The 26,659-nt window shown below is 36.7% G+C and overlaps 9 protein-coding genes and 1 long non-coding RNA gene across 12 annotated transcripts in view; 7 read left to right on the forward strand and 3 right to left on the reverse strand.

Annotated features, from left to right (window-relative positions):
* The first annotated feature begins 189 nt into the window (after positions 1 to 189).
* On the forward strand, positions 190 to 2,050 carry Daao1 (D-amino acid oxidase 1). Its single transcript, XM_076897460.1, has 6 exons — positions 190 to 444; positions 692 to 815; positions 1,000 to 1,145; positions 1,201 to 1,357; positions 1,462 to 1,746; positions 1,824 to 2,050. The coding sequence occupies exons 1-6, from the start codon at positions 260 to 262 to the stop codon at positions 1,935 to 1,937; spliced, it is 1,011 nt and encodes a 336-aa protein (XP_076753575.1). The 5' UTR covers positions 190 to 259; the 3' UTR covers positions 1,938 to 2,050.
* Positions 2,051 to 2,147: 97 nt separating this feature from the next.
* On the reverse strand, positions 2,148 to 4,880 carry Mof (males absent on the first). The gene is given in 8 exon segments (XM_076897456.1): positions 2,148 to 2,763; positions 2,849 to 3,093; positions 3,200 to 3,430; positions 3,510 to 3,637; positions 3,720 to 3,810; positions 3,878 to 4,137; positions 4,569 to 4,775; positions 4,778 to 4,880. Coding segments are annotated over 8 exon segments (1,473 nt in total). The 5' UTR covers positions 4,869 to 4,880; the 3' UTR covers positions 2,148 to 2,543.
* Positions 4,881 to 5,733: 853 nt separating this feature from the next.
* Positions 5,734 to 8,662, forward strand: Mppe (Metallophosphoesterase). 2 transcript variants are annotated; one of them, XM_076898090.1, is made up of 8 exons: positions 5,734 to 6,162; positions 6,329 to 6,538; positions 6,651 to 6,813; positions 6,891 to 7,022; positions 7,141 to 7,275; positions 7,375 to 7,606; positions 7,696 to 7,803; positions 8,190 to 8,662. In XM_076898090.1, coding segments are annotated over exons 1-8 (999 nt in total). In that variant the 5' UTR covers positions 5,734 to 6,145; the 3' UTR covers positions 8,192 to 8,662. The 2 variants fall into 2 exon arrangements, with proteins under 2 accessions (XP_076754205.1, XP_076754204.1); XM_076898089.1 differs by having other exon boundaries at positions 7,696 to 8,662.
* A 587-nt stretch (positions 8,663 to 9,249) lies between these two features.
* On the forward strand, positions 9,250 to 11,378 carry LOC143425017 (DNA polymerase beta). The gene is made up of 6 exons (XM_076897459.1): positions 9,250 to 9,383; positions 9,900 to 10,099; positions 10,177 to 10,337; positions 10,571 to 10,865; positions 10,945 to 11,140; positions 11,220 to 11,378. Exons 1-6 carry the CDS (start codon positions 9,317 to 9,319, stop codon positions 11,312 to 11,314), a joined length of 1,014 nt encoding a protein of 337 aa, XP_076753574.1. The 5' UTR covers positions 9,250 to 9,316; the 3' UTR covers positions 11,315 to 11,378.
* Positions 10,682 to 26,659, forward strand: part of LOC143425019 (uncharacterized) — a 67,506-nt gene continuing 51,528 nt past the window's right edge. The window contains exon 1 of the mRNA XM_076897462.1: positions 10,682 to 10,695. The gene's annotated coding sequence lies outside the window, so the exon portion shown is untranslated. The remainder of the gene's footprint in view (positions 10,696 to 26,659) is intronic.
* Positions 11,416 to 14,417, reverse strand: LOC143425212 (heparan-alpha-glucosaminide N-acetyltransferase). 2 transcript variants are annotated; one of them, XM_076897839.1, is made up of 11 exons: positions 14,242 to 14,417; positions 14,035 to 14,159; positions 13,838 to 13,944; positions 13,535 to 13,644; positions 13,378 to 13,475; positions 13,200 to 13,307; positions 12,846 to 13,098; positions 12,474 to 12,759; positions 12,257 to 12,381; positions 12,000 to 12,183; positions 11,416 to 11,927 (listed from the first exon to the last, which is right to left on the reverse strand). In XM_076897839.1, exons 1-11 carry the CDS (start codon positions 14,371 to 14,373, stop codon positions 11,749 to 11,751), a joined length of 1,707 nt encoding a protein of 568 aa, XP_076753954.1. In that variant the 5' UTR covers positions 14,374 to 14,417; the 3' UTR covers positions 11,416 to 11,748. The 2 variants fall into 2 exon arrangements, with proteins under 2 accessions (XP_076753954.1, XP_076753953.1); XM_076897838.1 differs by having other exon boundaries at positions 12,474 to 12,774.
* On the forward strand, positions 16,476 to 18,763 carry LOC143425708 (uncharacterized). Its single transcript, XM_076898710.1, has 3 exons — positions 16,476 to 16,755; positions 18,307 to 18,477; positions 18,653 to 18,763. Exons 1-3 carry the CDS (start codon positions 16,612 to 16,614, stop codon positions 18,761 to 18,763), a joined length of 426 nt encoding a protein of 141 aa, XP_076754825.1. The 5' UTR covers positions 16,476 to 16,611.
* On the forward strand, positions 18,764 to 20,487 carry LOC143425710 (caspase-3). The gene is made up of 7 exons (XM_076898711.1): positions 18,764 to 18,822; positions 18,877 to 18,940; positions 19,000 to 19,139; positions 19,299 to 19,534; positions 19,760 to 19,932; positions 19,995 to 20,118; positions 20,206 to 20,487. Exons 1-7 carry the CDS (start codon positions 18,764 to 18,766, stop codon positions 20,445 to 20,447), a joined length of 1,038 nt encoding a protein of 345 aa, XP_076754826.1. The 3' UTR covers positions 20,448 to 20,487.
* LOC143425711 (caspase-1-like) lies at positions 20,867 to 23,042 on the forward strand. Its single transcript, XM_076898712.1, has 7 exons — positions 20,867 to 20,941; positions 21,015 to 21,269; positions 21,391 to 21,503; positions 21,617 to 21,846; positions 21,920 to 22,092; positions 22,490 to 22,616; positions 22,713 to 23,042. The coding sequence occupies exons 1-7, from the start codon at positions 20,867 to 20,869 to the stop codon at positions 22,943 to 22,945; spliced, it is 1,206 nt and encodes a 401-aa protein (XP_076754827.1). The 3' UTR covers positions 22,946 to 23,042.
* On the reverse strand, positions 23,101 to 24,511 carry LOC143425392 (uncharacterized). The gene is made up of 2 exons (XR_013102036.1): positions 24,232 to 24,511; positions 23,101 to 23,400 (listed from the first exon to the last, which is right to left on the reverse strand). It is a non-coding gene; the product is annotated as an uncharacterized LOC143425392 (long non-coding RNA).

The following is a 26,659-nucleotide window of genomic DNA, read 5'->3' on the forward strand; positions in this document are numbered from 1 at the left end:
CGTAATTCTTTTAATAAGTATTGTGCGCTTATTCCAAAATACACGATGCATTATCGACTGTGGTCATGGTAGTTTTATGGTACGTATAATAACGAGAGTCTGTGCAACAACAGATAAGAATTTTAATTATCATATCAGAGTGCATTAACAGTTCTTAAAATTGTGTAAACCATACGTCTCTTAACGGTTAACGAGTGAGGTGGTATTTATAAATTTTTTAACGAGACAAAAGTTTTTGTTGACAAGAATAAACAAAAAAATGAAAGCGGTCGTAATTGGAGGTGGAATTGTTGGTTTAACTACAGCCTTGCGATTAAAGCGTGAATTGCGTAACACCGATGTTACAGTGCTCGCTTCAAATTTTGATGATACCGTCAGCCATGTAGCTGCCGGGCTATTTAGAATTGGTTCGTCATATTCTGGACCAACTGAAGAAATAACGAGGTCCGTAAGTAACGATGAATTTTGCACAGTGTTGTGTCGCTGTTGTTGGGCAGAAAAATCAAGGGATGATTTTTAGAAACCAAACTGAGATGAAAATTAATAATAACAAAATTTTATTTAAAGTAAAAGGCTCTTAATTATTAATATAAATAGACTTGATGGATGTACAATGTCGATTCTCGATTTGCATTATCTTTTGATCTCTAAAATCATAAATTGAATTTTTTTATTCAATTCTGTTTTATAGAGAATGGATACGAGATTCGTATGAATATTACAATGATATCCAAAGAACAGACGAGGGCTCGCTTGCTGGTGTAACCACAATTTCCGGTTATTTGTTCGCCAATTCATCTCCGGAAACTGTTAAGGTTTATCATTTTTAAAATACCTTTTATCGTATTCCGAGATAAGCGATCACAGCGCTAACTAAAAAATAGGCTTTCAGTTAAAAGTGGGGAAGTTGTGGGAAAGATATATTTTTCGCATTCTGCCATATTAAATAAATCTTTGCAGGATGGAAAGAATTACATTTTTTTCTTTTTCTTTTAATAGAATCATTGGATGCAAGATTTAGTGCCAATATATAGAAGAGCCACAGATGAAGAATTTCGATTAGTCCAGGATAATTGGAAATACGGATCATTTTTCACAACTCTTCTCACTGAATGTAGACTACAGCTTCCATGGGCACGGAAAAAGTAAAATCGAGCACTATTTTCTAAAATTGTGACTGACAAGAATGTTTTCTTCTAGGTTACAAGAATGTGGTGTCAAACTGGAGACAAAAAATATTAACTCATTGAAAGAACTTGTACCCGATTGGGACTTAATTGTGAATTGCACAGGTCTCGGGGCACGAACTTTATGCGGTGACAGACATCTCGTTTCTATGCGGGGTCAAGTACTCAAGGTATGTTTCCTTTGTTTGATATATAGTGTAATTTATTTAAATTATGTTATCCAAATGACTCATTCTGCATATAAAGTTCAATATGTACATGTATTCAAAAATAGGTAAAGGCGCCGTGGATGAAAATGTTCTTTTATGGTGAATTGGATACTTACGTTATACCCGGCTTCAATAGTATAGTCACTCTGGGTGGTTCGAGGAATTTTAATTCTGAAAATACAAAACTCTGCCCGTACGAGTCGGCAGCGATTCGTGAAAGATGTGAGAACTTACTTCCGGGCCTTAAGAAAGCTAAAGTTGTAAGGGAAGAGGTTGGTTTGAGACCGCATAGAGAAAACAACGTCAGAGTGGAGGTTGAACGGATCGTGAATGGATTATCCACAGCTATTGTCAGTTTTTGAAGGAATATCATTTATTTAAGTGGATGTATTCTGCTATCGTTGATGATAATGTTACTATGTTACAGTTGGTGCATAATTACGGGCACGGAGGTTACGGAGTATCCACTGCGCCTGGTACTGCTAATTATGCTATTAAGTTGGCCAAAGAAATGCATAAATCCTCCATTGCAAAATTGTGAATAGTGAGCATCATTGTGAACGTAATGTTAAGAAATTCTTAAACCTAATCTCATCCAAGGGAATTCCGTAAGAATTACTTACAAATATATATATGCAGTTTATTATTAACGAATTTACAGAAGAAAATCGTTAATAGGGGCTAATACTGCGTGGTATCATGATGATAACTTTCTTTTTACGAACAGCACGAAATACTTGCATCATTTAAACGAAGGTAAAGTTATTCTCTCATTATTAATAAATACATGGTATTTTGGATCAATCTCAGAGTATCATCCTCGTTTTTTCCCTGGCAATTGCCAAAAAAAAGAGTAAAACTACGTAAAGGGCACTATCTTGAAACATCTTTCGCCATTTCTACGCTCCGAAGAATTAACGAAGCTCTATAAATCATCATGTTCAATTGTGTTATCTTCCCTGCACGTTTGCAATGCATATTACTGCAATATTACTGTAATGCATCGTGGAAATAATCGTTCAACAAGCTCGAGAAGATCATCGCGAACTATGCCTGATGTACAGTTACTTTTGTCAACTGCTTGCCAAAGGCATTACATCGTGAATCTCACGGTGACGAAAACCATCGAATTCCCATTCGTTTTCCGCTACTTTTTCCCAGGTTTCACGTTCTTTCGAGGTGGAGCTCCCCATCTGAGTGCGCTACTGTCTACCGTCAGCCGTGGTCTCTTGTACTGACTACTTTTGATATGTTCCTCGACTAATTTCGGTGTTACGCAGATCACGTGTTGTCCTTTCCAGTATTTAACCATGTTCATACTTTGCAGAGTCGATATGATATCTGTCTGCGAGATGCTTGTCATTTGACTGCAAATTATATTGATAAAAATTATTTGATTTCATTAAGTTTAACTTAATACAATTTCATGTGTAATTTTCTGCTGATTATTACCTCAGATCTTTTATACTAAGAGTACCACGGAAATCTCTCAGAATTTCTAAGAGGATCCAACTCCAATAACTTCTGTACGATAATTTTCCCAAGTCACTCAATGGTTTCTCGGGACTGCCAACGGTTTGTTCTATTCTGCTTAGCTCATAGCTGAAGGCGATTAAAAGTTTTCCATATCCTTGCCTTTGAAACGGTGGCAAAGTTAGAATGCAGGCAACATTGTTGCCATCGGGTGATTCTTTTTCCTAAAAGTGAATAAAACGTGAGTAAAAAAACAGTTTGCAAATTATAAAGGTAATCCTAGCAAAGCTTATTCAGGCACTTGCTCTTGGCGTACAAAAATAAAGGTACCTTTGAAAAGTAACCAACTAAATGAGCCCCATGTTTATCTACCTCGCAGAGTATATAAAAAAGGAATGGTTCTACATCGAAGTAAAGTGTTTTGTGATCCAAGAATAGTTTCGCGAGTAGGCACAAATTCTGACAATAAATTTTATGCTCCCTACCATCCACTTCCCAAATACTTAACGTTCCTTTGCGATATATTTCTTTGCCAACTGGTTGTCTGTGTGTGCATTCACTCTGAAAATAGAACATCCCATTTCCATTATCATTCGTCATTAAAAGTTAAACAGTACTGAAGAATATGAACAGTTTTTACCATGTGATACCTATATGTTTTTTCAAGCCGCATATATTTGAGACAATATTCACAGATCCACAGTTTTGGCTGTTTACCATATTCCTCTGGGTATGGACTAAAGTACCAAGTATCGATTTCATACTTTCCTGGAAGTAAACTTTTGAAAATCATGAGACCTTTTTCACATATAAGTTTTAATATGTACAAGTTAGGTATTAATGTACTTACCGATTTGAATTTTATCGATATATTTGACTTTTGTTATTGCTTCATGCTCTTTCTCTAAAGCAGCAGTCGTGGGATCCATTTCAGCGTATGTCTACGATTGAAAATACTTTGGTTAATCATAGGGTTAATTTGATAGGAATTTTCTTTGATATATATACCTTTTGAATGTGATTAATTTCATCATGCCTCCTCTTCTGATTTCTTGTAATTTTACGATCCGAAGAATCAGCCAACAAGTCGGTGCCAGAATTTCTGTCTCCGCTCTTCCAACTCCTATCGCTCATATCGAATCTGCTGGACATAATTCTGTCTCTTGGCACCCATTCATCCAATCTTCTATTATGTCCTTCGTAATGCACATAATACTCGTAATGACTTTCACTTTCATTGTACCGGGTTTGAATGATCTCTGCAGGGTCTGCAAAAAAAAATGAGAAAATTAATTTTTTTTATATCATACCAAAGAGAAACTTCAAGAACTACACCTTGTAAATCAAAAGAACACCAAATACCCCACATTTTACTGTATTTTTGTCAATACACCTTCAAGTATTTATATGAAAAAAAGAAAATACCTTTAGAAGAGCAATGAATAAAAAGACAAAGTTAACGTATCCACGTCAATCGAATTCGTTTTATATACAAGGCGACATGTTGAACAGCGTACCCACATACGACGCTATTCGTCATGTTTTGAAAACAAGTACAGTTTATCAGGGCGAAGCCGGTAATACGAACTCGAGTACAAAGCCACGGAAAAGGCGCGCGATCAATTGCCGGGAAACTTTAGACGATCCCTTGTACGCGACCAGCTGACAAGCGATTGTAATCACGTGATAACATATTTACGCCAGGAGTCGTCGGATCTCCGTACGAGGTAGTGCTCGCCTATATCGAGGGGCATTTCCTCGAGGCTGTCCGCGTCATCGCCCGATCCCTTCCCGCCATTCGTCAACGTGTTCTCACGCTTCTCTTGTTTAACCATGGTTTCCTTCGGGCCTGCGATACAATTCTCTTTGCTCTTCTGCTCCGACTCGGCCATTATCCAGGCTAAAACTCACTGCTCGTCGAAACGATATTCGCCGCTGCGAAATAACCCGAAATAGATGAACATTGCACTCGCTGATGCAACGCGACCAATACGGCCATGGAATTCTTCAAACCGTATATCACATCTATCTATGCATGTATACGCAAAAGTAACTAGATCAGCGGTTCTCAAGCTTGTGTTCGCTGGCGCACATGCGCCCTCGTAGCTGTTTACCTGCGTCCGCGGCAAACTGTTGAAATAAACGAATCAATGTTTTTCTTTGTAATTTTTAAACGCGCCACGTGTAGGTTGAGCATCCCTGTACCTAGATCGTTCAGAGTGTTCTCTTACCGGAAATGACGAACGTTTTTTCGTTCGAACGATAAATCAAAGCGATATTCAAACGGCTGATTGTTGGCTGGACCTACTCGAAAACGAATGAACATTGCTTTCTGTAAAATTTATAAATTGCAATTGTCGGAGCGTATAATCGTGGCGCACGATCGTGGAGAAGGTAAAGAATGATTGTCCAGTTGACCAGTTTTACTTGTAAGTGATTCGCTGCCGATCGAAGCTGGAAATTTAATACGCGTTGAGTCGTGCACGGGTAGATTACACGTGAGAGCGAGCGCGTTCATGGAATTCAAAAAATGATTCCGCGCATTTTCAATGTGAAACTCAACCGCGCGCATAAAACCACTAAATAATATCAACAATGACGAGCAAAAGTAATTTCTACGTAGAGGTAATCGTGGAAATAAATAGTAATTAACAACTATATGTTCCATTTTCAAATATCTTAACTCTAACCATTACTTAATATCTTATTTTTTAACATTAATATTAACAAATATAAATATTCGTTATAGATTATGAGGCAAGCGTTAAATTTAAGCTGAAAATAATTTCATTTGTCGTTCGAATCAAGCTATTCAAATATCATCGACAGAAACAAGTGAAATAGACCCGGGGGCTAATTGGAGGAATAAAATGGCACACGCGGAAAGAACAATGGCTGTTACATCATAATACTGGTTCCATCTATAGTGAGACGTGCAGCGGTTTGTAAATATCGATTTTTTTCAAACCACGGGATGATTCAAAGATGAGACTCCTGTGCGTCTTCTCAATTTCGCTAACGACGAAGCATACGCGAATGTTCGTTCGCCGTGCGGTTACCCGTATCGTTTAACGTGATAAAATTGGAGACATGAGATCGACAAATCTGCTTTCTCGTAATTGTGTAACTTCTACTTAATTAGATTATCGGATGCGGTAAGAATAATGAGATCATGTCGAGCGTTCTTTGTTTGCCAGACGACACGGTAGAACATGTACTGATCTACTTTGCCCGTGATATTACCAATGTTATCAAACAACATTAGAAATCTTAGAAATGTTACGGCGAAACAGGTAAGGCTCTTGTTATGAAAGCGTCCCTAGATATATTTATTTCGAACGATTTTGCGAAGTCGAATGTCTCGTTTGGGAATGTTTCGTTTAATAAGTTCTTATTATACACTACGGTGTTTCTGGAAAGTTTTAACAGAATTTGTACACGATGTACTGCATTGTACAGATGCAAGAATAGAGTGATTGCGATCGGACTTCTGGTACTGGCTGCTGTAATTTACAATGAATTTTCAGTCTACGATATACAGAAGTTGAAATGGTCCAGACGAGAATGTTCAGAGTGCGTCAAAGTGCTGCTTGTCGCAGATCCACAGATATTAGGTGACCAGCATGAAAATTATTTCGGCTCGTGGATAGCGCAATGGGACAGTGACATGTAAGAACGATGATTAAACCGTTTACTCAATTATTGCTTTTATCGTATCATCCATGTACATATCGGGTTTATAGATTGATACCGATTTTTTTCTATGGTGTGTTATTTTCAGGTATTTGAAGAAAACGTTCTCAAGAGCCTTAGACCACTCGAATCCTCACGTCGTTGTGTTCTTGGGGGATCTTATGGATGAGGGTCATATTGCTAGTGTAGAAAAATTTAATTTGTATAAAAGGAGATTTGATGTTATCTTTGAAATGCCTGATCATATAATGGTATAGTTATATATGATCAATTCAATGTGTATTGTATTTTATGTTCAATATACTTAAAACTATCTTTCATTCTGTAGAAAATTTATCTACCGGGTGATAATGATATTGGCGGTGAAGAAGATGTTGTTTCATCTAACATTCACAGCAGATTTAATTTTGCATTTAGTCAACCAGATACTTTAGTTTATAAAACAGTAACATTTTTTAAGGTAATAGATATGCATATGACCAGTACGTTATACGAATTGAGAAATAACTGAGTATATTTAAATATGATTTTATAATTGGTTGTTGATAGATCGAAAGTATATATTTTTTTCTTTCTAGGTAAACAGATTGACTCATACAATGCCAGAAGCTCCGAAATATGCTTTCCTAAATGATTATGCTGAAAGAAACACAACAAATGTACTACTTAGTCATATGCCATTGTTATTCATGCCTGGTACCTTTGTCCAGAATGTACGTGAAATTTATGAAGAAGCAATCCTATTTTTAACTACTAAAATATTTTTTATTTTTATTATTAAGATATCGCAACTCTATTATTGACACTATTAGGTGCTGAAAGAATTGTCTCCTCAAATTATTTTTACCGCACACGAGCATAAGGCGATGCATATCAGTTTAGATACAACGATAGACCAATTAAGCGAAATTTGGGTTTTGAATACTCATGAAGCACCGTTGTATCAATTAAGAATGGACGTAGGTGATATTCACGAAGTGCAAATACCCACTTGTTCGTACAGAATGGGTACCCCTCATCAGGGTTATGGACTTGCTTATATCGGTAGAGAAACTATAATAATTGTATCCGTTTAGAAAGTTCGTAGCTTTTCATTTTCATTACGTTTCTTTTTCCTTTGTTCCTATTTTTAGATACGCAAGAGAAGGTGGTAGAATTTACGATTTTATGGCTACCAGGAAGGTTTCCTCAATTGTGGATTTACGTTTTCGTTGGGATATTCATTTTAGCCTTCAGTGTTTGTACGTATATTTCCAGTTATTGCGTAAAGGGCCATGCAGCTTATAGTCGCATGTCTTCGATATAATGCGTATAAATTATATAATCAAAACGCGCGACATGAAATTCGAAGCTGATAATTTGACATTAGGGATGGGGTACAAAGATCCGTCCAATACATGTGATTCTGCTACCATCTGTGTCAAATTTCGAATGGAATGATATGATAGTCATCTAATACGTAAAAGGAGTAAAAAAAGTTTAGTAATTATCACGCGTCAATGATATATTTCTTAGAGAATGTTCCTAAACGTTTTAACACGATTGACGCTTAAATATGAAAAATTCGATACTCGTTTTTACTCGACCATGACTTAAACCAACTCTGTTTTATTTAATTTATTTGTAGAATCTTATCTTTAGAAATGTTTTAATATGATGCCAAAGTTACTTGCCATTCGTCTGTGTAAGCTTTTAGTTGCAAATTATAAGGCTGAAGTAGCGTAGCTTCTATACATACATACATACATATATATATAGAGTGTACGATCTTTCTTTTTTTTATGTGTTACATTTTATTATAATGTAGTGTTTAATATCAATGTATATAAAATGAAGGTAATTGAAAGTCGTTTATATTTCTCCTGTTCGAATAAATTGGAAGAGACTTTAATCGCTATATTATCATAGCGGAGCATTGTTAATCTTTTTAGAAGAGATGATTTATATTTGTGTGTGAAATTGTATATACGTTTGTTCAGAATAAATGTTAAGTGTTAAAGCCTGTCGTGCTATTATTCGAAGTAAACGTGCATAGAAAGTTTATAGAAGTAGAAGAATGGTAAGTTTTAGCTCTCAGATTTGTCGAAAGCACGCACGATTCTGCCTTGAACAGAAATAAGTACAGTGAATATTAAATTAAGTAATATTTATTATGTAACGAAGCATCTAGTATAATATAATATGTTTTAATTAAATTCCCGCCCGTGCGTATTGATTCATAGTGACGCCATCTCTGTGAAAAGTGCTCAAACTGGTCGCACATCATTACCGATGGCGAAGTAAACTACTGAAGAACTACTAGCGCCATCTCTTGGTGGAGCGCTGAAACTAGTCGGGAATTAGTTTCACTATTTTCAGCAGAGATGGCGCTAGTAGTCTTCAGTAGTTTACTTCGCCATCGGTAATGATGTGCGACCAGTTTGAGCACTTTTCACAGAGATGGCGCCATGGGTAATAAAATGAAATTTTATATTATATATAAATTTTAACATTTATTCAGAGAAAGTATAAATTAGAAAGAAGAAATACGCGATAAATGTTGAGAACATTAAATATGTTGTAATTGAATACGAAATAATGAACATAAGTAATTTCTCGTTGCTGGAGTGGATCACACCTATCTATGATGTACACATACAGCAGCGAAGCTGTGTGAACACGTGCCACTGTAATCAAACGTACGAAACTGTCTTGTGTAATTTTTATGTGAAAATTATCAGTGAAAGTTAACTTTGTATTATTTTATCCGACACGATGGGGAAACGTAAAGCCAACGACAACATCGGGAATCCGAATCAAGATTTGTGCGACTTTCTGCTAGGTAAATCGTTCTTGTTATATATTACATACATGTATATTTTATTTTCTCGATGACACGGTTATGGAAATAATTTTTGTCCTTCGGTGAGACATACTTTTGACAGGCATTTCTAATAACCTTATATTGTTATTTTCTGTACACTTGCACCACATACATCAACTTTGAACTTATTCAGAATATCCTTAAGATAATTCCATTGTGGACGTTAGCTACTAACTACTCATCGCCACTTTGTTTATTTTTTGTAATTTTGTAAAGGTATGATAATGTTTTAAAGTAGTCCCCAATTGCACTACAGACTGATTTGTGCGTGTTTGGCAATAGTAAGTTGTTTGATGTCTTTGGCCATTTCAGAGAAACATGCATTTCTCAAAAGTTGTGCTGGGATAAGTTAATTCTGATTTGAGCGATATGCTAGACTTACAATGTTCCTTAAAGGGGATAGCAAAATGCAAAAGGTTATATTATTATTCAAAGCTTCGCTGATCGGTTAATAAACAGCTCACTAATTTACAGAGTTGGCCAATTACGAGCGAAACGTCAGTAAAAATATTTACAAGTACAATGCTTATCGCAAAGCCGCGGGTACTTTGAGTGGCTTACCAGATAGGGTGAAGAGTGGTCAGGAAGCGAAAAAGTTACCAGGGATTGGAGAAAAAATTGCTAAAAAGATCGACGAATTTCTTAATACTGGAAAGCTACAGAAATTGGAGGATGTAATATTTGCTTTGTAGTCAAATATGTTTTTACTTCTTTTCTATATTATTGATTTCTAAATTTTATATGCATACAGATTAACAAAGACGATACCAATAATGCAATTAATTTATTGACTCGAGTGTCTGGTATCGGGCCTGCAAAAGCGAAGGAATTAGTGGATGCTGGAATTAAAACCTTAAATGATTTAAAGAAGCATCGGGACAAACTTAATCACCATCAGAAAATTGGTTTGAAGTATGATAAAATAAAAAAATAAATTGCTACATTGTATACTCATAAATATCTGGACACGAAGTGTTTCAATTGATGATGATATATATATACATAAGTTATAATAATAGTAACGATTTAAATTTATAAGATTTATATTTAAATTAGTTTAAAGAAATGTTGTCAAAGACAGAGTGTCTGGATACATTAGAGTAGCAATAGAGGTGGAACTTGTTAGCAATAATTGTTTTCCTTAGATATTTTGATGATTTTGAGAAGAGGATTCCTAGAAAAGAGATTGAGCAAATTGAAAAAATTATGAAAGACGCTATCGCGGAACTGAGTAAGGAATATATTGTAACCATTTGTGGGAGCTACAGACGTGGAAAGGAGGATAGCGGAGACATTGACGTTCTATTAACACATCCCACATATACGTCCAAAGAAAAGGAATCAAAGAAAAAGATTTCAGCCTTGAAGGATGCTGTGGAATGTCTTGAAAAGAAAAAATTGATCGTAGATACAATATCTCTCGGATCAACAAAATTTATGGTAACTGCGCGAGTTAACAACCCTTATAAGCTTTAAATAGAATCAGCATACTTTAAAACGGTCTTCGATTTGATTTTAGGGTGTCTGTCGTGTTCCAAGCAATAAAGAAAAACCATTTAGAAGACTTGATATTAGACTTGCACCGTTTGATCAGTATTATTGCGCTGTACTTTACTTCACTGGAAGTGACCTTTTTAATAAGAATATGCGAGCGCATGCTTTAGAAATGAAGTATACTTTAAATGAATATACGTTGAAACGTCTCACATCTGAAGGTATTTGGATACAAGATTATTTTACATACATATAATAGTTTTTCATTTGAAATCGAACAAGTCTTTATATTATCTATAGGAACTCCGGGGGAAGCAGAAAAAATTACCTCTGAAAAAGACATTTTCCGAATTCTAAAGTTACCATACAAAGAGCCTAAGGACCGAAATTTATAAGTGGCGATGTTTATTATATGATAAAAAGTCTGTGTTAGTCATTTGCTCACCGTTGTTGTGGTTTCTTTTTGTTCACTATTTTCATTGCTCATTCAACAAAATATATATATATATTTATTTATTTATTAGAATAATTGTATATAAATATAAAGCAAAATTAGAGTACCTCTTTATTCACAAAAATAAAATATAACGTTTAAAATGATCACTTAAAGCTGAATTATACCTTCCTACTTAATCTTCTGTTAATCGATATTAACAATGTTTTGAAACGTAGAAGTACTGTGCATTCTCTTTTTGCATTACTCCGTTTTTCATTGTTCATAATATCTATTTTATGTTCTTCTTATGTAAATATTAAAAAAATGAATGATGGAAGTATTTAAATCATATTAAGACAATTGTAAATACGTAATACAGTAATGGATATACTTTTAAATAGTTATGATAATATCTTTTCGGTAGAGAAGGTACGCGATTATTGCCCATAAAGTTGTCGTCCATAAATTAATAGCAAGAGCAGACGCGTGCGTAGGTTGTGCGATTTTCCATGCCCACGGAAACAGGTTTCTTGTCAGAATATGACCCACGTAAAGGAAAATTGGGTTTGTTCCTACGAAAAATAATAGGAATTACATAAGAAAAAGATGTATGTTCATGAAATAGTTCTTACAGTAATACATACCAGCATAAATAAATGGAGCTCCACTCCAAACTTGCTTATAATCGATAAGAACGTACAGAAGCGTAAACAACAAGAAAGCAAAACTGGAACAAGTTAACACGTATGATAATGTCATCATCCTTTTGCTAATTGGAATCAGTTGTTCCTCGTCACCGAATTTGCATAAAATTCCAGCAATGATACCCTAAAGTAAAACATGTATCTTAATTGGTAAAAGATCATTTCGTTTTTGGAGAAATTTCTTCGATCACACTTACCGTTAGTATTGCCCATAAAAACCATCTGATCACTCTAGAATTATACTGATAGTACAGCAGAAGAATCTTACCAGCGTGAACGCCCAAGAAAACAATAAATATTGCCGCTATAGTGTTCATTAGACCTATCATACACGATATAATAATTCATTATAATTGAAGTGATAGTAAGAACAAGCAGTAAAATAATTCCTGCAATATAATATTTTTTCTGTACCTTCGGGATCATAACGAATGAGGGGACCATAAATAGTATCTGTCGTTCTAGAGTATGTATGATTTCCAAAGATCACCCTGTCTATGTAACCAGCTGCACCAGCGGTACAGTTTTCATACTTTCCATAGTGTTCGTATTTCCCGCCGGGTCCAAAGTAACCAGTTTTCGGGCAATTTGGTACAGGTAGAAGGAAGGTAATAAAAGTGTGCATAGCGACGATGCATGCCATGATCAACCACTGTGGCCAGCTATCCAAAATATCCCGGAACATAGCAAAACGACCGAACTGGAGTAAGGTATCCTAATGTGTTATTAAGTACTTGTTAGACAATTATGAACATTTTAACATGATAAAACTGGCCGTATACAAACCTGAGAGTGAGGTTTCATGAAAATTGTTTCCAATGTTGCGCATACAAAATACGACACAGCCAACAATTGAAGGACACCAGGGAAACGAAGATCATTTAAACTTTTACTGTACATCGAATTCAACATCAATCCAAGAAGTATCAGTATTGCTGATCGTCGAAGGCTTCGCAAAGTTATCTTTATACGTGAAGTTGTTACGCGAAGTTCTGCCCGTTTTGAGATTGTTATTGTCAAGCCCATAATCCACGCGAACCTGCAAGTCTTTCGTTGTCTTATTCTAAATATTAATCACAAAATTTTGCGAGTTTTTCAAATCCGTTTGTTTGAATTAAGCATAAAATAAAAGTTATTCACCAAGGAAGTATCAAATCTGCTACAGTAAGTCCAAACCATGCACTATGATTAAAAAAGACATATTTTCCGCCTCCATTGTTGACAAATATCATCAACAATATAGAGATCCTGTAGCAAAATAATTAATGTAGTACATAAAGTGACAAATATTTAAGAAGATGCAAAAATATGAAAGTACCCTCTGAATGTATCCACCGATCGTATTCTCGTACTGGATTTCGTAGTTCTGATTACTGGATGCGTCACACTTTCTGTATCTTGAAGTCTGTCTAAATCCTGAAATTAAATGAAATCAGGTAAAATCTACAACAATTAATTAAATTACTTGCACTTACATCTTGTACATTATCCGGTGACAATTTTCCTCTTATTACTCGTATAATAACTTTGGATGTTACCCATAAAATTGCTAGTAGAATATATACCATAAATGCAGCAAAGATTGCTGTAAAAGTAAGCAATTGTTAGCACAGCACATAACTTATGCATCAAGTAGTTACGATAAATTGTAAAATACAATGTGTCACAGGTTTTCATAATTCACATAAATAAAAAATATCATTCTGTTCTATTTAATCTACAAACACTCTGCCTAATAATAGATTAGTCAAGAAGGATCAATATCCCTTCTAACTTACGAAGATAACTCTCTGTTGGATTACGTAATATTTCAATTTTATTACAGCTACCACCATATGATAGATTCCATCTATAACTACCATGTTCTTTGAACGTGTAGGTGGTACTAAAGAAATGGTTAAATATAAATATAGATTTAAGCCAGAAGCACATAGATATTGTAATATACATGGTTATAAGAAACAAAAATACTTACTGACAATTGTCATAGTTTTGATTAGGTTCAATAGTTTGGTAATATATGTGCAATGGGTGTTTTGTGCTTATTAAGAAACTTGTATTTAACCCTGACTGTAAAGTAGCCATAGGGATACCAATACCCTGCAAATAATTTATATAGAATATAAATATTACTTAATATTCAAAACATGTATGAATTGACTTTAAAAATATAAATCTGTACCGAATAAGCTTCCCATGCTATTGCATAAAAGATGATAGAGTATGGGCAGAAATTCAAAATACTGAGACACGCTTGATCTATTCCAAGGGTAGCATTTGGAATCATACAAGGATTCAGAATTGCTTTTACCATTTTGAATGGCTTATAATGAAGTTGTATCTTTTTCAAAATTACATTTGCACAAGCAACAACGCTTTTAAGTATAATTAATAATCATGTCTGTAATGAAATATGATGCAAATTAGAAACTGTATTTACATAGGTAAGACGTAGTTAAAATATTAACAGTTATCACAATTGTATCGCAATTTACAATAGCCACACTACACGCAGGCACCTTATGCGGTAAACGACGTTTTAAGAGCAGCACGGACGAAACGTATCACCTGAAAGATCGATTAAAAAGTGAATAGTTAATTTACAATTTCAAGCTACTTGTAACTGCGTAGTTTTGCTATGTAGCAAACAGAAAAAACTCATTTTTGAACCTATCAGAACTTTCTATTCCGTTGGAGCGATATTAGTAGACAGGAAAAAATAGCGGTATTCCCGAACGTTTGATAGTATTAGTGAGAAAGCACGTATAGGCACAACTAAAACTGTATATATATACATATATACGTATATGTATATATATATAATTACAATGATTTTACACATTCACTTGACGTCTCGTTACAATGCATTTGGATATTTATATTCGTGACGAGTATAAATATCTAACCTAACATTAACCTGAAATTCGTTCTCTTTTTTTTTCTCGTTGAACAATCATTCAAGTTATGCGTAACGTAAACGTTAACTGATTATCGAGGATTCGAAATGAATTTAAACGACGTTTATATACTTTTGTGTCTCGTGGAATATTCACAGTTCACTTTTTTTTGATAAGGAAGGACACCTTTCGCGAACAAAGCGGATGCAGCGAATCTGCTCGCTTGCAAACTGTACAACGTAGCTATATAGTAAATAATGATTTTTCTTCAGGAAAAAGATATCGAAAATGTAGAATAATATTATTTTGTATATACTATACAAAAATTATTGTAATTAATTTAAATGTGCAATGAAACAAATAATTTTCGTTATAACAAATATGACATATAAAAGAAAGTATATACATATATATATTAACATATATATATATATATATATATATATATATATATATATATAGCAAGAAATACTCTGTCACTTTGATGTAGTACGTTTCCAGAGAAATTTTGATTTTTCATTTCTGTATTTTAATGTCAATGACACACGACAGATAAGAATGAGTAATCTAAAAATTCCTTTCATGAGAAGTTGCAGCCAGACGAAATAACACCGTTACTAAAGGAGACAGTCTTGCAGTCAGTCGGAGATTCGAAATTATAAAAGAGGGGACGTAGTAGCGTTCTGTAATTAAATGCGACAGCGATGTTAAGGATCTACGAATTTATTAGCGATCTTTGTATGGCAATAAGGTAAGAACTATGAAAATTTCATCTTGTATAAATCAGGGTGATGAATCATCAACTCCTGTTATCTGTGAAAGTGCAAGGTCGCGGACTCGCTTGCATGGTTGCAAGAGGTGATATAGATGGCAAAGTACTGTGGGAACAATCAACGGAAAATAAAAAAGTTTTTCGCTGCCGAATGACATATATCCGTATAATTGATTCTTATGATTTACTACATTTCGTGAGTCATGCGAAAAGTGTTGCAACTATTGGGATACGTCTCATGATTGAAGGAAGATAAACGTTACCGGTTAACTTCTTTCAAGGTATACGAATGAAATTAGCACGTGACTGTTTGTAGATTTATCTGAATGAAATTATAAATAGAACGTCGAACGAATTTTGAACAATTTGTTAAAACTGTTTAACTATTATAAATACACATTGGATAAAGATTGAAATAGTTTTCAACATTGTCACACCGAAAGAGGAGAAAATCTGATAAAAACTCAGATCAAGTTACTTGTATATACAAAAAACGAGTCCGTTCGATGCTCTTGTTCATTGATATGAAATAATAGCAAAACATTGCTGATTTTATGCTTAACCAGGGCCGTGGTAACATAAATGGGGACCTTTATCAGCTCCGATACGGGAGTTGTGGACTTCATCAGATTACAGTGATAATTTTTCACAGATTTTCATAATGCTGCTCGGTGCGGCTAATTGCCAAACAGGACGGAATTGTCTCTTCAGTAATAAATGCAGGAAGAACAGGGAAGGGGATCGGTCAGTGATTCGGTCAAGCGACGGGATTGGCGGATCGGTTGGCGATCAGTTTATAATGACGATGATAAGTCACCTGTGTGTATAATAGCTGTCACATATTTAGGTAAGTCGGAGAGACCAACGCGTGCGGAGGAAAATCATGTTGCTCTTTTTGCTGTATTTGATAAGCATCAGTCGCGTCACGATCGTTTATATTTCGAATAATCTGATCAACAAGGTGAAAACACGTAAAGGACAGTCGCAGGCAATCGAGTCGAAATCGGACGATAAAGTCGACGAGAAGGTAAACCGACGCGTCGGTTGTTCCACTTCGGAGAAGGGTATAGATTTGTTCGCTTTTTCGATGGAAAGTTGTGCTTTATGTGATTCACGTATAGTGGGTGGATGACGCCGAACAGTACTGCTGTTCTGTGGTCGTTTACTGTGCGATTGTGCGTGTTTTTCCCGTTCATCGACAACGTGGCCCCCCCTAAATGACAAACGTCTGATGCTGATAATGGGACAGAAGTTTTGATAATTGGGCACAGAGATACTGATCGAAGCACGGAAATGTGAGACAAGTGGTGATTTCATTTTTTAGCCATTACTATTTCGTCTTAGAATTATATTCTTTATCTCTAGAATGTTTACAGTACGTTTGTCTTGAATATTTTTCAAAGAATTTGTCAGAGAAATTAGCGCATTTGCTGTTTTTCTTTCATTATTTCTTCAGCAGAATGCAGGCTCGTATCTTTTGCTTGCTCTGTTTTATCGTAATTTGAAATGGTCGTGGAATTTTTTAGATTTTTGTAATATAGGACGATAAAAGTATTTCTTTATCGTTCTTCGGAAGATAGAATAAAGAAAAGGGAAATGCGGGGAAAAATTGGATTACGATACTAAACGTCATACGAGATAAGCATTGGATCTAGTCAGATACGAAAACAAGGGTCAATTATCTATCGTCAATTATCTGCAGACACAAATGGAATATTGGTTAAATTATCTATGGTTAAATTAGGGAATTACTGAAAGACAGTAAAAGAATTGAAGATTTGAATGAAATTAAAACATTTAAGGAGAATAGTAAAATGTAAAATCCTTTATATAATTGTAACATTTTCAACAGCATTAATTATAAATATTTGAGACAATATTACAGATAAAATAAAGAAGATAATATTAGAGATAATATTAGAGATTCTTATAATGAGGCAACGGTTAATAATTAATTACTTTTAAAAGCATGAAAGGTTGCGTATCGCATTGTTGTCTCAGGTAATAAGTATGATACGAATATAAGAAAAATCGGAGATGCGGAAAGCGCGTGCCACTGCAGATATCTTTTTCTTCGATTGAGATAATATTTGTATAGCAAACAATGCAAAAGTGGATTAATCATAAGTACAATAGACATCAAGCGTCAATACAGTAAGATATTTTGAACAGTACACAATTTATATCAAGCACGTTTGTTTATCATCCACAAAGCGGGAAAGCCTTGTTAATGAAACAGTATTATTGTACATTTTTTTCATGTCTGTGCTTTTGTCTCGTCACGTTAATTCTCACCTCAGTCAATCAAATTTAGCCATTAATCATCATTTTTTTGATGGCTAAAATTGTTGCATCATTTGCACAGTTAATGTTAACCGATTGCTGTAGATTTCAGCAACACTTAGACTTGTTTCCTTCAAGCATTCACGTTGAGAACCAGACATTAGAACGTGTGGGATTTCGGGACATGGTTCCGTTTTCCCTGGGCTGCAGAAATCTGCTTATCTGCCATGTGTCTATCCGATAAAAAACTTGATGCACGTTTTGCGATAATATCGTTATCGTGAATTCGTTTTAGGCAGAACAGGATAACGTGCCGGAGGTTCATTCCAACCATGCATCGACGGTTGATCCAAAACACGTGGCGCGGCCACAAATGGCCAAATTCGAGAAGCTCAATGCGATTTTGGGTGACGGCCCGTCATCTCCAAAAGTCAGAAGGAAGGACTCAATACGAAAAAAGGTGGATGTTTGTAATCCTTGATTTTCAATACACTTTGCTTTTTAAAATTGTTTCTCAATTTCTCCATCAACGGCTGTTTAGTACTGTACATAATAATGAACACATAGATTCTTTACAGGATATAGCTTTTAATTATCATAAAAAGTGTCTCGTTATTTAATCATATTGCGATCGAGCCCAGCTTATTAAACTTATACACGTAGCGAAGCTGTTAAAGTTACCAGTGGTTTTATCTATTGCCGGGTCGTCTGACATATTATTGGTCCTATCTACTGCCACCGTTTCTCACTAAATGGTCGCTGGTTGTTGTCACACTTTTCCCTTGATGAAATCAATAAGACCAGAATCTCTGTTCGCGTTTAAGCAACTTCTTACTATTTTACATACATATATTACTTGACAAAGCAATCGTGAAATTGCACTTCTGCAGCCACGATCAATTAAGTCGATTGGGACAGATATAGACCTAGTGAGTCTTAATTTGACAATCGCCCATAGTTTTTGACTCTCGAAATTTATGATTTTCAGAGTATGTGTGAGGGCTACTTGAATACTTCCGGTTTGGTGGTTCCAAACATGCGTAAGCGTTCAGAACAATCGGATGTGACTGACACTGTTCCAACAGATGCTGTACCTTCCAAAATTATATCTTACGGAGAATCTGCGAAGTAAGCAAGTTGAATTTTTCACACCACGTTTGTGCTTGGATGTTTTTAAACCTTCCATCTGTTCTTCGGAACTTCAATGCATTTGTATCTTGATGGATGTTCAGGATAAAATGTTTGTAGGAAACACGACATTTTCTGTTGCATCTATTCGTTTTATAGTGAGATCTTGAAGTTTCCTACCCCTAAACATTCGTTTACGTACTGTATGGACAAGAAGCGACGAGGGAAATGTGTGGTACTCCATCAGCAAAACTTTGATGAAGGCAACGGCACTTACAGAGAAGGCTCCGAGGTGGATGTGAAGGCTATAGAGAGGGCCTTCGGTAATTTGGGCTTCGAGGTGGTGGTTGAGGATGACAGAGATTACTACGACATCATCGAACTGATCAATAACTGTACGATTTCATTCAGCTCTCTTTTTATAAATATTTGCTCACACGTTGCAGTGCAACGACGCTTATAGCTTCACGTTCCGCAAAAAGCTTAATTGTGTTTCTTCCCATAACGTAGAACACTTCTCAAGCAAACATGTTGGGCATGAAAATTGAATTTTTCCAGAATTGGTTTCGAAACATTTTACCAGTTCACCGGATCGATTGTTGATTTCCATCGTTTTTCAGTGTGCAACGAGGATCACAGTGACTGCGATTGCATATGCATCATCATACTGTCGCACGGTAGCTCTAACAATCGAATATACTCGAGGGATTCGTCTTATCCGTTCCTGAGTATTTGGAAGCCGTTCACGGACTGTCGTACGTTGGCTGGAAAACCAAAGCTGTTCTTCATTCAGGTGAATAAAGCGCGCGTTTAGGCAGATGAGGCCTCAAAGCTCTATGTCGTCGTTCCTTCCAGGCATGTAGAGGCGCTTTCGTGGATGAAGGTTTTCAAGGGAGGTCCGACACGGATGGTGAAGACAACACTGGTTACACAATACCCACACAGGCAGATTTCCTATTCGGCTACAGCACTGTGGATGGTAAAAATGAATTTTATAAATTAACGAATCAACTTTCTGTTTCGGTTACACGAATGTGAATTCTGAAGGATTTTTTTTCGTTTAAAGGTTTCTACTCCTTTCGTGACAAAAAGGAAGGCACATGGTACATTCAGACTCTGTGCAAAGTGATAGACGAATTTTGGACTAACACGGACCTCCTGAGAATGTTAACGATAACGTCACGAAGGGTGGGCTTCGAGTATACTTCCGAGCACAAGGACGCGATTATGGACAAGAAGAAACAGATGCCAACCGTTACCACAACGCTGACCAGAGATTTATATTTCATCCCCAAAAATGTATCCTAGTATAGAACAAATTTTCTATCAGTAAATAGATTTTTAAGAATAAGAGCTTAACACTATTACAATAATAAATTATTTTTGTTGATACTGAGAGTAAGGAGAGATGTATGGGATAAGTTTTATGTATTTTTATTACCTGCGTGTGATAATGGCAAATCGATGCCTTTTTCTTATTCATCAGAGTTTAATCATATCGTGATGGAAATTAAGAAAGGAAACACCTTGCTGATAACGTCATTCTAATCTTGAAATTTCTTAACTATAATAACTCATCCTTCTTTCTCACATTGTTGTTTAAATCAGCCTATGTTTCTCAACCTGTGGATTACGGTTTAATATTTAGATCGCGTTAAATTCTTAACGAGTTCAATTTTTAACTCAAAGAACTTATTATTTAAATGCACAATTCAACTATTTATATAATGTATAGTAACAGTCTGTCGGTTATTAAAAAACCTTGCACCTTATTTGGGCCGCGTTATCACTTGGAAACAAAAGTGCGAGTTGCGCGACAAAAAAGTTGAGAGACGCTGATTGATAAGCATATACAAAAAAAATTGCTGGTTCAAGTTCGTTGCACACAGAGATAATGATAACGATAAACTATCAATGTGTATGTCACGAATGAAATTATCACTATCAGATGCACGTAGAACGCGAAAGGGTGAACACGGTGGAAAGAAAATCGTACTTGTCTTGCTGTTCCGTTTCATTAGCTTTGTTACCGTTATTTGTGTTGCAAGCAATCTGCTAGGCATTATGGAAAGCTGTCAACATTATTCTCAGGCAAACAAGCCGACGATGAGTGATGAAGTCGACGTCAAGGTATGTGACGCATGGCTCAACTTTGCGTATCTTTCTTCTTTCTTTTTTTTTGCGCACATCGGTAACAGCATTTATTGAAGATTTCTCTTTGATTCTTATGATTAAAAATTTATTCAATCAGGTATTCATGGAGAGTTCTGAAGGTTCGAAGACCAATAGTTCAACAAACTCGAATACGACTGATGCTGTAGCGACACATTTTACAGCTGCAAGAAACACATTAATCAGTCAAAAGTGAGCATGCTTTTAACGAATTTACTGCAGAAATTAATAATCAACGAGAAAGGATTAATTTTGTATATGTCAACCCATTTCTTGCTCTGCTCAAATTTATGGTAATTTTCTAGTAAAATCGCAGAATTCGTTACTCCCAGAGATTGGCCTAAGTACGAGATGAAACAAAAACGACGCGGGATATGCCTGATATTAAATCAAATGCATTTCGCGGAGCATGACGATCGATTAGCATCTGAGGTGGACGAGGATACTATAAAGACGACCTTTTCACAATTGGGCTTCGAAGTAGTGATTAAACGTGATCTTACGTTCTCTGAGATCGCTAAAGCGATGAGAGAATGTACATACGTTAGTACAATGCTTTTCTGTGCTCTTTTCGACTCGTCTGAGCGAATATAAATTTCATTTTTCAGTATCCGAAGATGATTACAGCGACTGCGATTGCATATCTATATTCGTACTATCTCATGGCCAAGATAACGGAAGAATATACGCGAAGGATATACCTTATCCATTAATAACGTTTTTCAGTTCGCTTACGAATTGCATTTCGTTAGCAGGGAAACCAAAGTTATTTTTCATTCAGGTGACTAAAGCGCGCACTTGGACATATCAGACGATGTTCACGCGACAACGTACAGAGATTCGTTAATAGCGATACTTTTTGCTCTCTCTTAAGATAATCTCATATATCATTCTTAAATGATCGGCGTACAAAAAGAACGGGAACACGTTGGTACGCATTCCTTAAAATTTTCACAATTATCTTATATTGTTCTTCCTCTGACTAACACAATTGGTATAGTATGTGAATGGAGATGGTATTTTAGAGATTAGTCAATGACCTGATAATAAGATGCGATTTTAACAATGCTTATGTACTTAAGATAAAGTCATATACACAGTGAGATTCGTCGATATAACTAAGTATAAATAATTTCATGAAAAGTGAAAGAAAGTTCTAACTCATCATTTTTTTACAGGCCTGCAGAGGTTCAGCCAAAGATAGTGGTATAATGGGAAGATATATTGGCGTTGATGCTGGCGATGATATTTGTTACACAATACCCGCCTTCGCAGATTTTCTATTCAGCTACAGCTGTATGGAAGGTTAGCACATTTTCTACTAATAAATTAGTAAATACTTACGTAGATATGTATATCTCAGATTAAGGAAGGTTTTTGTTTGTTCTTGTTCATTCAAAGGTTACTACTCGTTTAATGACCCAAATAAAGGCTCGTGGTATATTCAGACTCTGTGCGAGACGATCGATGAGCTTTGGAAAGAAACCGATCTCCTAAAGATATTGGTAATAGTAGGTCGTAAGGTCGCCTTGAATTACACTTCGAAACATAACGAAGAAGGTAAAAATAATTCGAAACAGATACCTTGTGTGTGTTCCACGCTGCTTAGAGATCTATACTTCACGCCAAAATAAATTACGAAGAACACAAGTTTGCAGCCAACGTATTGCAGGAACATATGAAAAATTGATTTACGAATGGTAATTTCGTGTTTGTAAGAGTTATTAAATTACTTCCTGATGCACTTTTTTCCATATCTATAAAATACATTGTTTTTTTTTTCTTGAGGTACAGTTTCTGGAACATTTTCAATAGCGGCACTATTCATCCGGAGAAAATATTTGTACATCTTTTTCTCTTCAACGCTCTAACAAAAGGTCGTTCATCGTTCCTCTTCAGCTTCACGGTTGTGCCACTTCATCTTGATGCACAATTCCATGCCCCTTTTCCCTCTCTTTCTTCCACCTTTCCCCTTTTTTTTTTCGATCGTCGCTTCTCGGTGCAACATTTTCCGTGTATCTCTCGGGGACTTGTTCCATGCTCCGTCTTCCATCAGTATTTAATTGGCTCTCCGCTTCGAACTGGCTGTCTACTGTTCGAAATGAAAAAAGCTCGTTAACTTTAAATAAGCGATACCATCAATTACTGGCAGCTGAAAGAAATCCACTTTAGAGAGAACAACCAGATTTCTATTTGAAACTCTATGAACGATATCGAAGACGACTCCTGGATATGTTCCTTGATTGTACCATGAGATTTGGTTTGCGGATAGACTTGTAGAGAAGTTGCAACAGGCTTTTAAAAGATTCGTGAAAGACCTTAATTCCAGGGAGCCAACGATGGATCTGCAAGCGATTTTTAAAGGAGCTACAAATATCACTAATCGTGGGATGCAAATTTCGTGATTACGACGAATACAAGGAAGTCTGACGAGTGATGTGTTCGAAGGTCTTTGGTCAATGTGTCGAGAAATCGTATTCCCAACAAGGTTATTCTTATAATGGGCAACGATTCTAATAGACTCGATTTAAATCGTTCCTATCGTGGGCGACGAGAATTGGTTAGTTGAAAGCGGACGCAACGTAATCGTTACGATTAGCGTGGCATTCGTGTCGTGCTCGACGCGTGTATCTGGATGTCAAGAAGACATCTGATCGTTATCTTCCGTAGTCTAAATTTATTCAACCAGCTTGAGTAAATTTAAATATGATAGCATTGATTCAATCAAAATTGAACTTCTAACAAATTTCTATCTATAATTATTTTCATATACAATTAAATGTAAAATAGATCGACACATCGAAAAAATGATTACTGAAGCAGGGTACAGCAAATGTATGTTCTTTGAAGATAAAAGGATAGTGTTATCGGGGTTACGAAGACGGACGTAAGGAAATGGAGTATTTCGCGCGACATTCACACGTCCCATTAAATCAAGCATTCAGCAGAGTGTCCGCAGATCCGCTTGACAAACACATCCCGGTAGACTTTATCCCCAGCTGTACGTTACTTCCTGACCGACTAATAAACCGTGTTGTGATACCATCAACGTGTCCGATCTCCAATGTTATTAATCATCTCGACGTTGTCAACCGTTGGAAAAGTTCTCGTTATTCTGTTGGTCAACAACACGGATTGATTGACAAATCGAATTCATTTATACGTCGTTCGAAAATATCGTTCTTGCTCTGATTGATTTAGAAGGCTAAAGGTGGTGGAATTGAAATATTTATTTAATTTATCAACAGTAAAATAAACCGATGTTTTTTGGCACGATGGCAATCGATACGTTCTACGGGATAATTCTCTAGTTAAACGGAAATAGTTTGGAACACGCGCGTCTACAACGTCTTTTTGTCAGGATACACGCGGAGGACGATGACCAGGGTCATAGCCGATGCCAGTGAAGCACTTTCGGCATCGACAGGCATACGTAGACCGGGTACAGGGGCCACACGGAGCGGAAGAGGAAGGGGAGACACGGTTCTGGCCGTGGAGCGAACGTAAGAGTCAGGAGTTTGCGCGAACAGATCAATACTGCCCCCGCACGTGGATATGCTCCTCTCCTCTCACTACTTTCTCTCCGTTTCGCGTCAAAATCTCGCTGATCTACCATGTTTTCATTTGTCTCTGCTCTCTTTTTCCTTTTCTTTCATATTATTTTCAATCTCTTTAGCAGCGTCTCTGTAATTCCTCACTTTCATCATATTTCAAGGGTTGAAAAAGTTCCGTTTCATTCTATAAAACTCTTACTTTTTCGTATCTGCTTTATTTTTCTAGCGTTTTTATCTTTCTATTCTTCTTTTTCATTCTATTCTTACTGGTTGCAAGCTTCTTTTCCTGGCTTTTTAATCTCGTTCCATTCGAACTTTTGTTTCGTAAGATTTCTCTAAAATTCTAGCTCGCACTCTTTTACGTCTTTTTCCTTTTTCCCGTCTATTACTTTGGTCCCTCTAGCAGTATACCTCTAGTTTCCCATTTTACCTTTTTCTGTTCCGCCGTTCGTGTAGTCCAGTGGTACGAGCATCTTCTTCCAGCTCTTTAATCCCTGTCCACAACTTCCGTTTGCCGTTCATGCTCTTCCCTTTGCCCTTTTCCTTTTGCTAACGGGTCGGTTAATTCATCCTCTCCTCGCTTCTACGTCAGTTTACACCTCGCGTAAACCTTGATTTTCAACCAGCCAACAAATCTTTCCGTCACCATCCACTTTTCGGTTAGAGCAGGTGTGAGCAGCTTTTCTCTTACTGTGAATCAAAATTAGAAACTAAAATCCCACCAGGATCCGCTTAATAGCAAATATACGCATCAATAATTTGGAAACGTACTTTTCACGGTGATTGATATTTATCCTGTTCTTCAGAATTCATCCCGAAATCTGTTTCCGTTCCCCCAACGGAAAGTTCTACTCCTAGTCAGGACTATACCAACAGCCGCTTTCATCTTCCCGCGCGTTCATCGTCGCGCGTATACACACGCATCCCACCGCGACGCGTACGACCCTTCTCTATTTGTATCGTAACCTCCCCCGACCTTCCTTTTATCTTCCTTCACGCTCCATCCCTCTTTTCCACTACCCTCTCTATGGGTCCCTAGCCTAGTGTCTCTGTTTCCGCGTGTACACCCTCTCCGCCGCCCCTCCCATTTTCCTACTTTTATCCCTCGTCCCGTCCCTCTTTATCCCGCTTGGCTACCCAACCGCCCTTTTCACATCTTTGTCTCTCTTTGTTCATCACGTTGGCTAGCTACCATCTACGCCTGAAGCTCTACGACTATCCGCTCCTAGTCGACGTCTCTCGGCTCTTCCTGTTTCTGCACAGAGAAAGAGAGAGAGAGAGAGAGAGAGAGAGAGAGAGGGAGAGAGAGAGAGAGAGAGAGAGAGAGAGAGAGAGAGAGAGAGAGAGAGAGAGAGAGAGAGGCACATGTATATTCGCATATACGCCAGTTTCCGTCCTCGTTCCCGGATCGTGACGTCGCCTTCGTCGTACGCGCACAGTTTCGACCGTTCTTTCGACACACAATGTCGTTTAGTTGTTTTTTTCCCTCAGATTCATCGTCCGGTTTTCACCTTCGTCGCTTCACGTTGTTTGAGCACAGTTTTCAGCTCTGCCCGCTGTTTTCCTTGATCTCTCCCTTTGTGTCGCGTTTCTCCGCGTTTGTTCTTCCATCTCCACCCTTCTCCGATCTCTTGATACGCACGCGTGTACGCTCGTTTTTTGCGGCTGCACTATGCCTAATGTTTCATCCCTTTCCGTCGGAGTCCCCGGCTTTTTTGACCGCTCTTTGCTGTTTCTTGCTTCTTCGCACACCTTTTGTCATGCTTCCAGAATGCGCGGGGGGTGTGTTGCCGG

The sequence above is a fragment of the Xylocopa sonorina genome, chromosome 7 (assembly GCF_050948175.1).
Source record: "Xylocopa sonorina isolate GNS202 chromosome 7, iyXylSono1_principal, whole genome shotgun sequence".
Taxonomy (NCBI): Eukaryota; Metazoa; Arthropoda; class Insecta; order Hymenoptera; family Apidae; genus Xylocopa; species Xylocopa sonorina.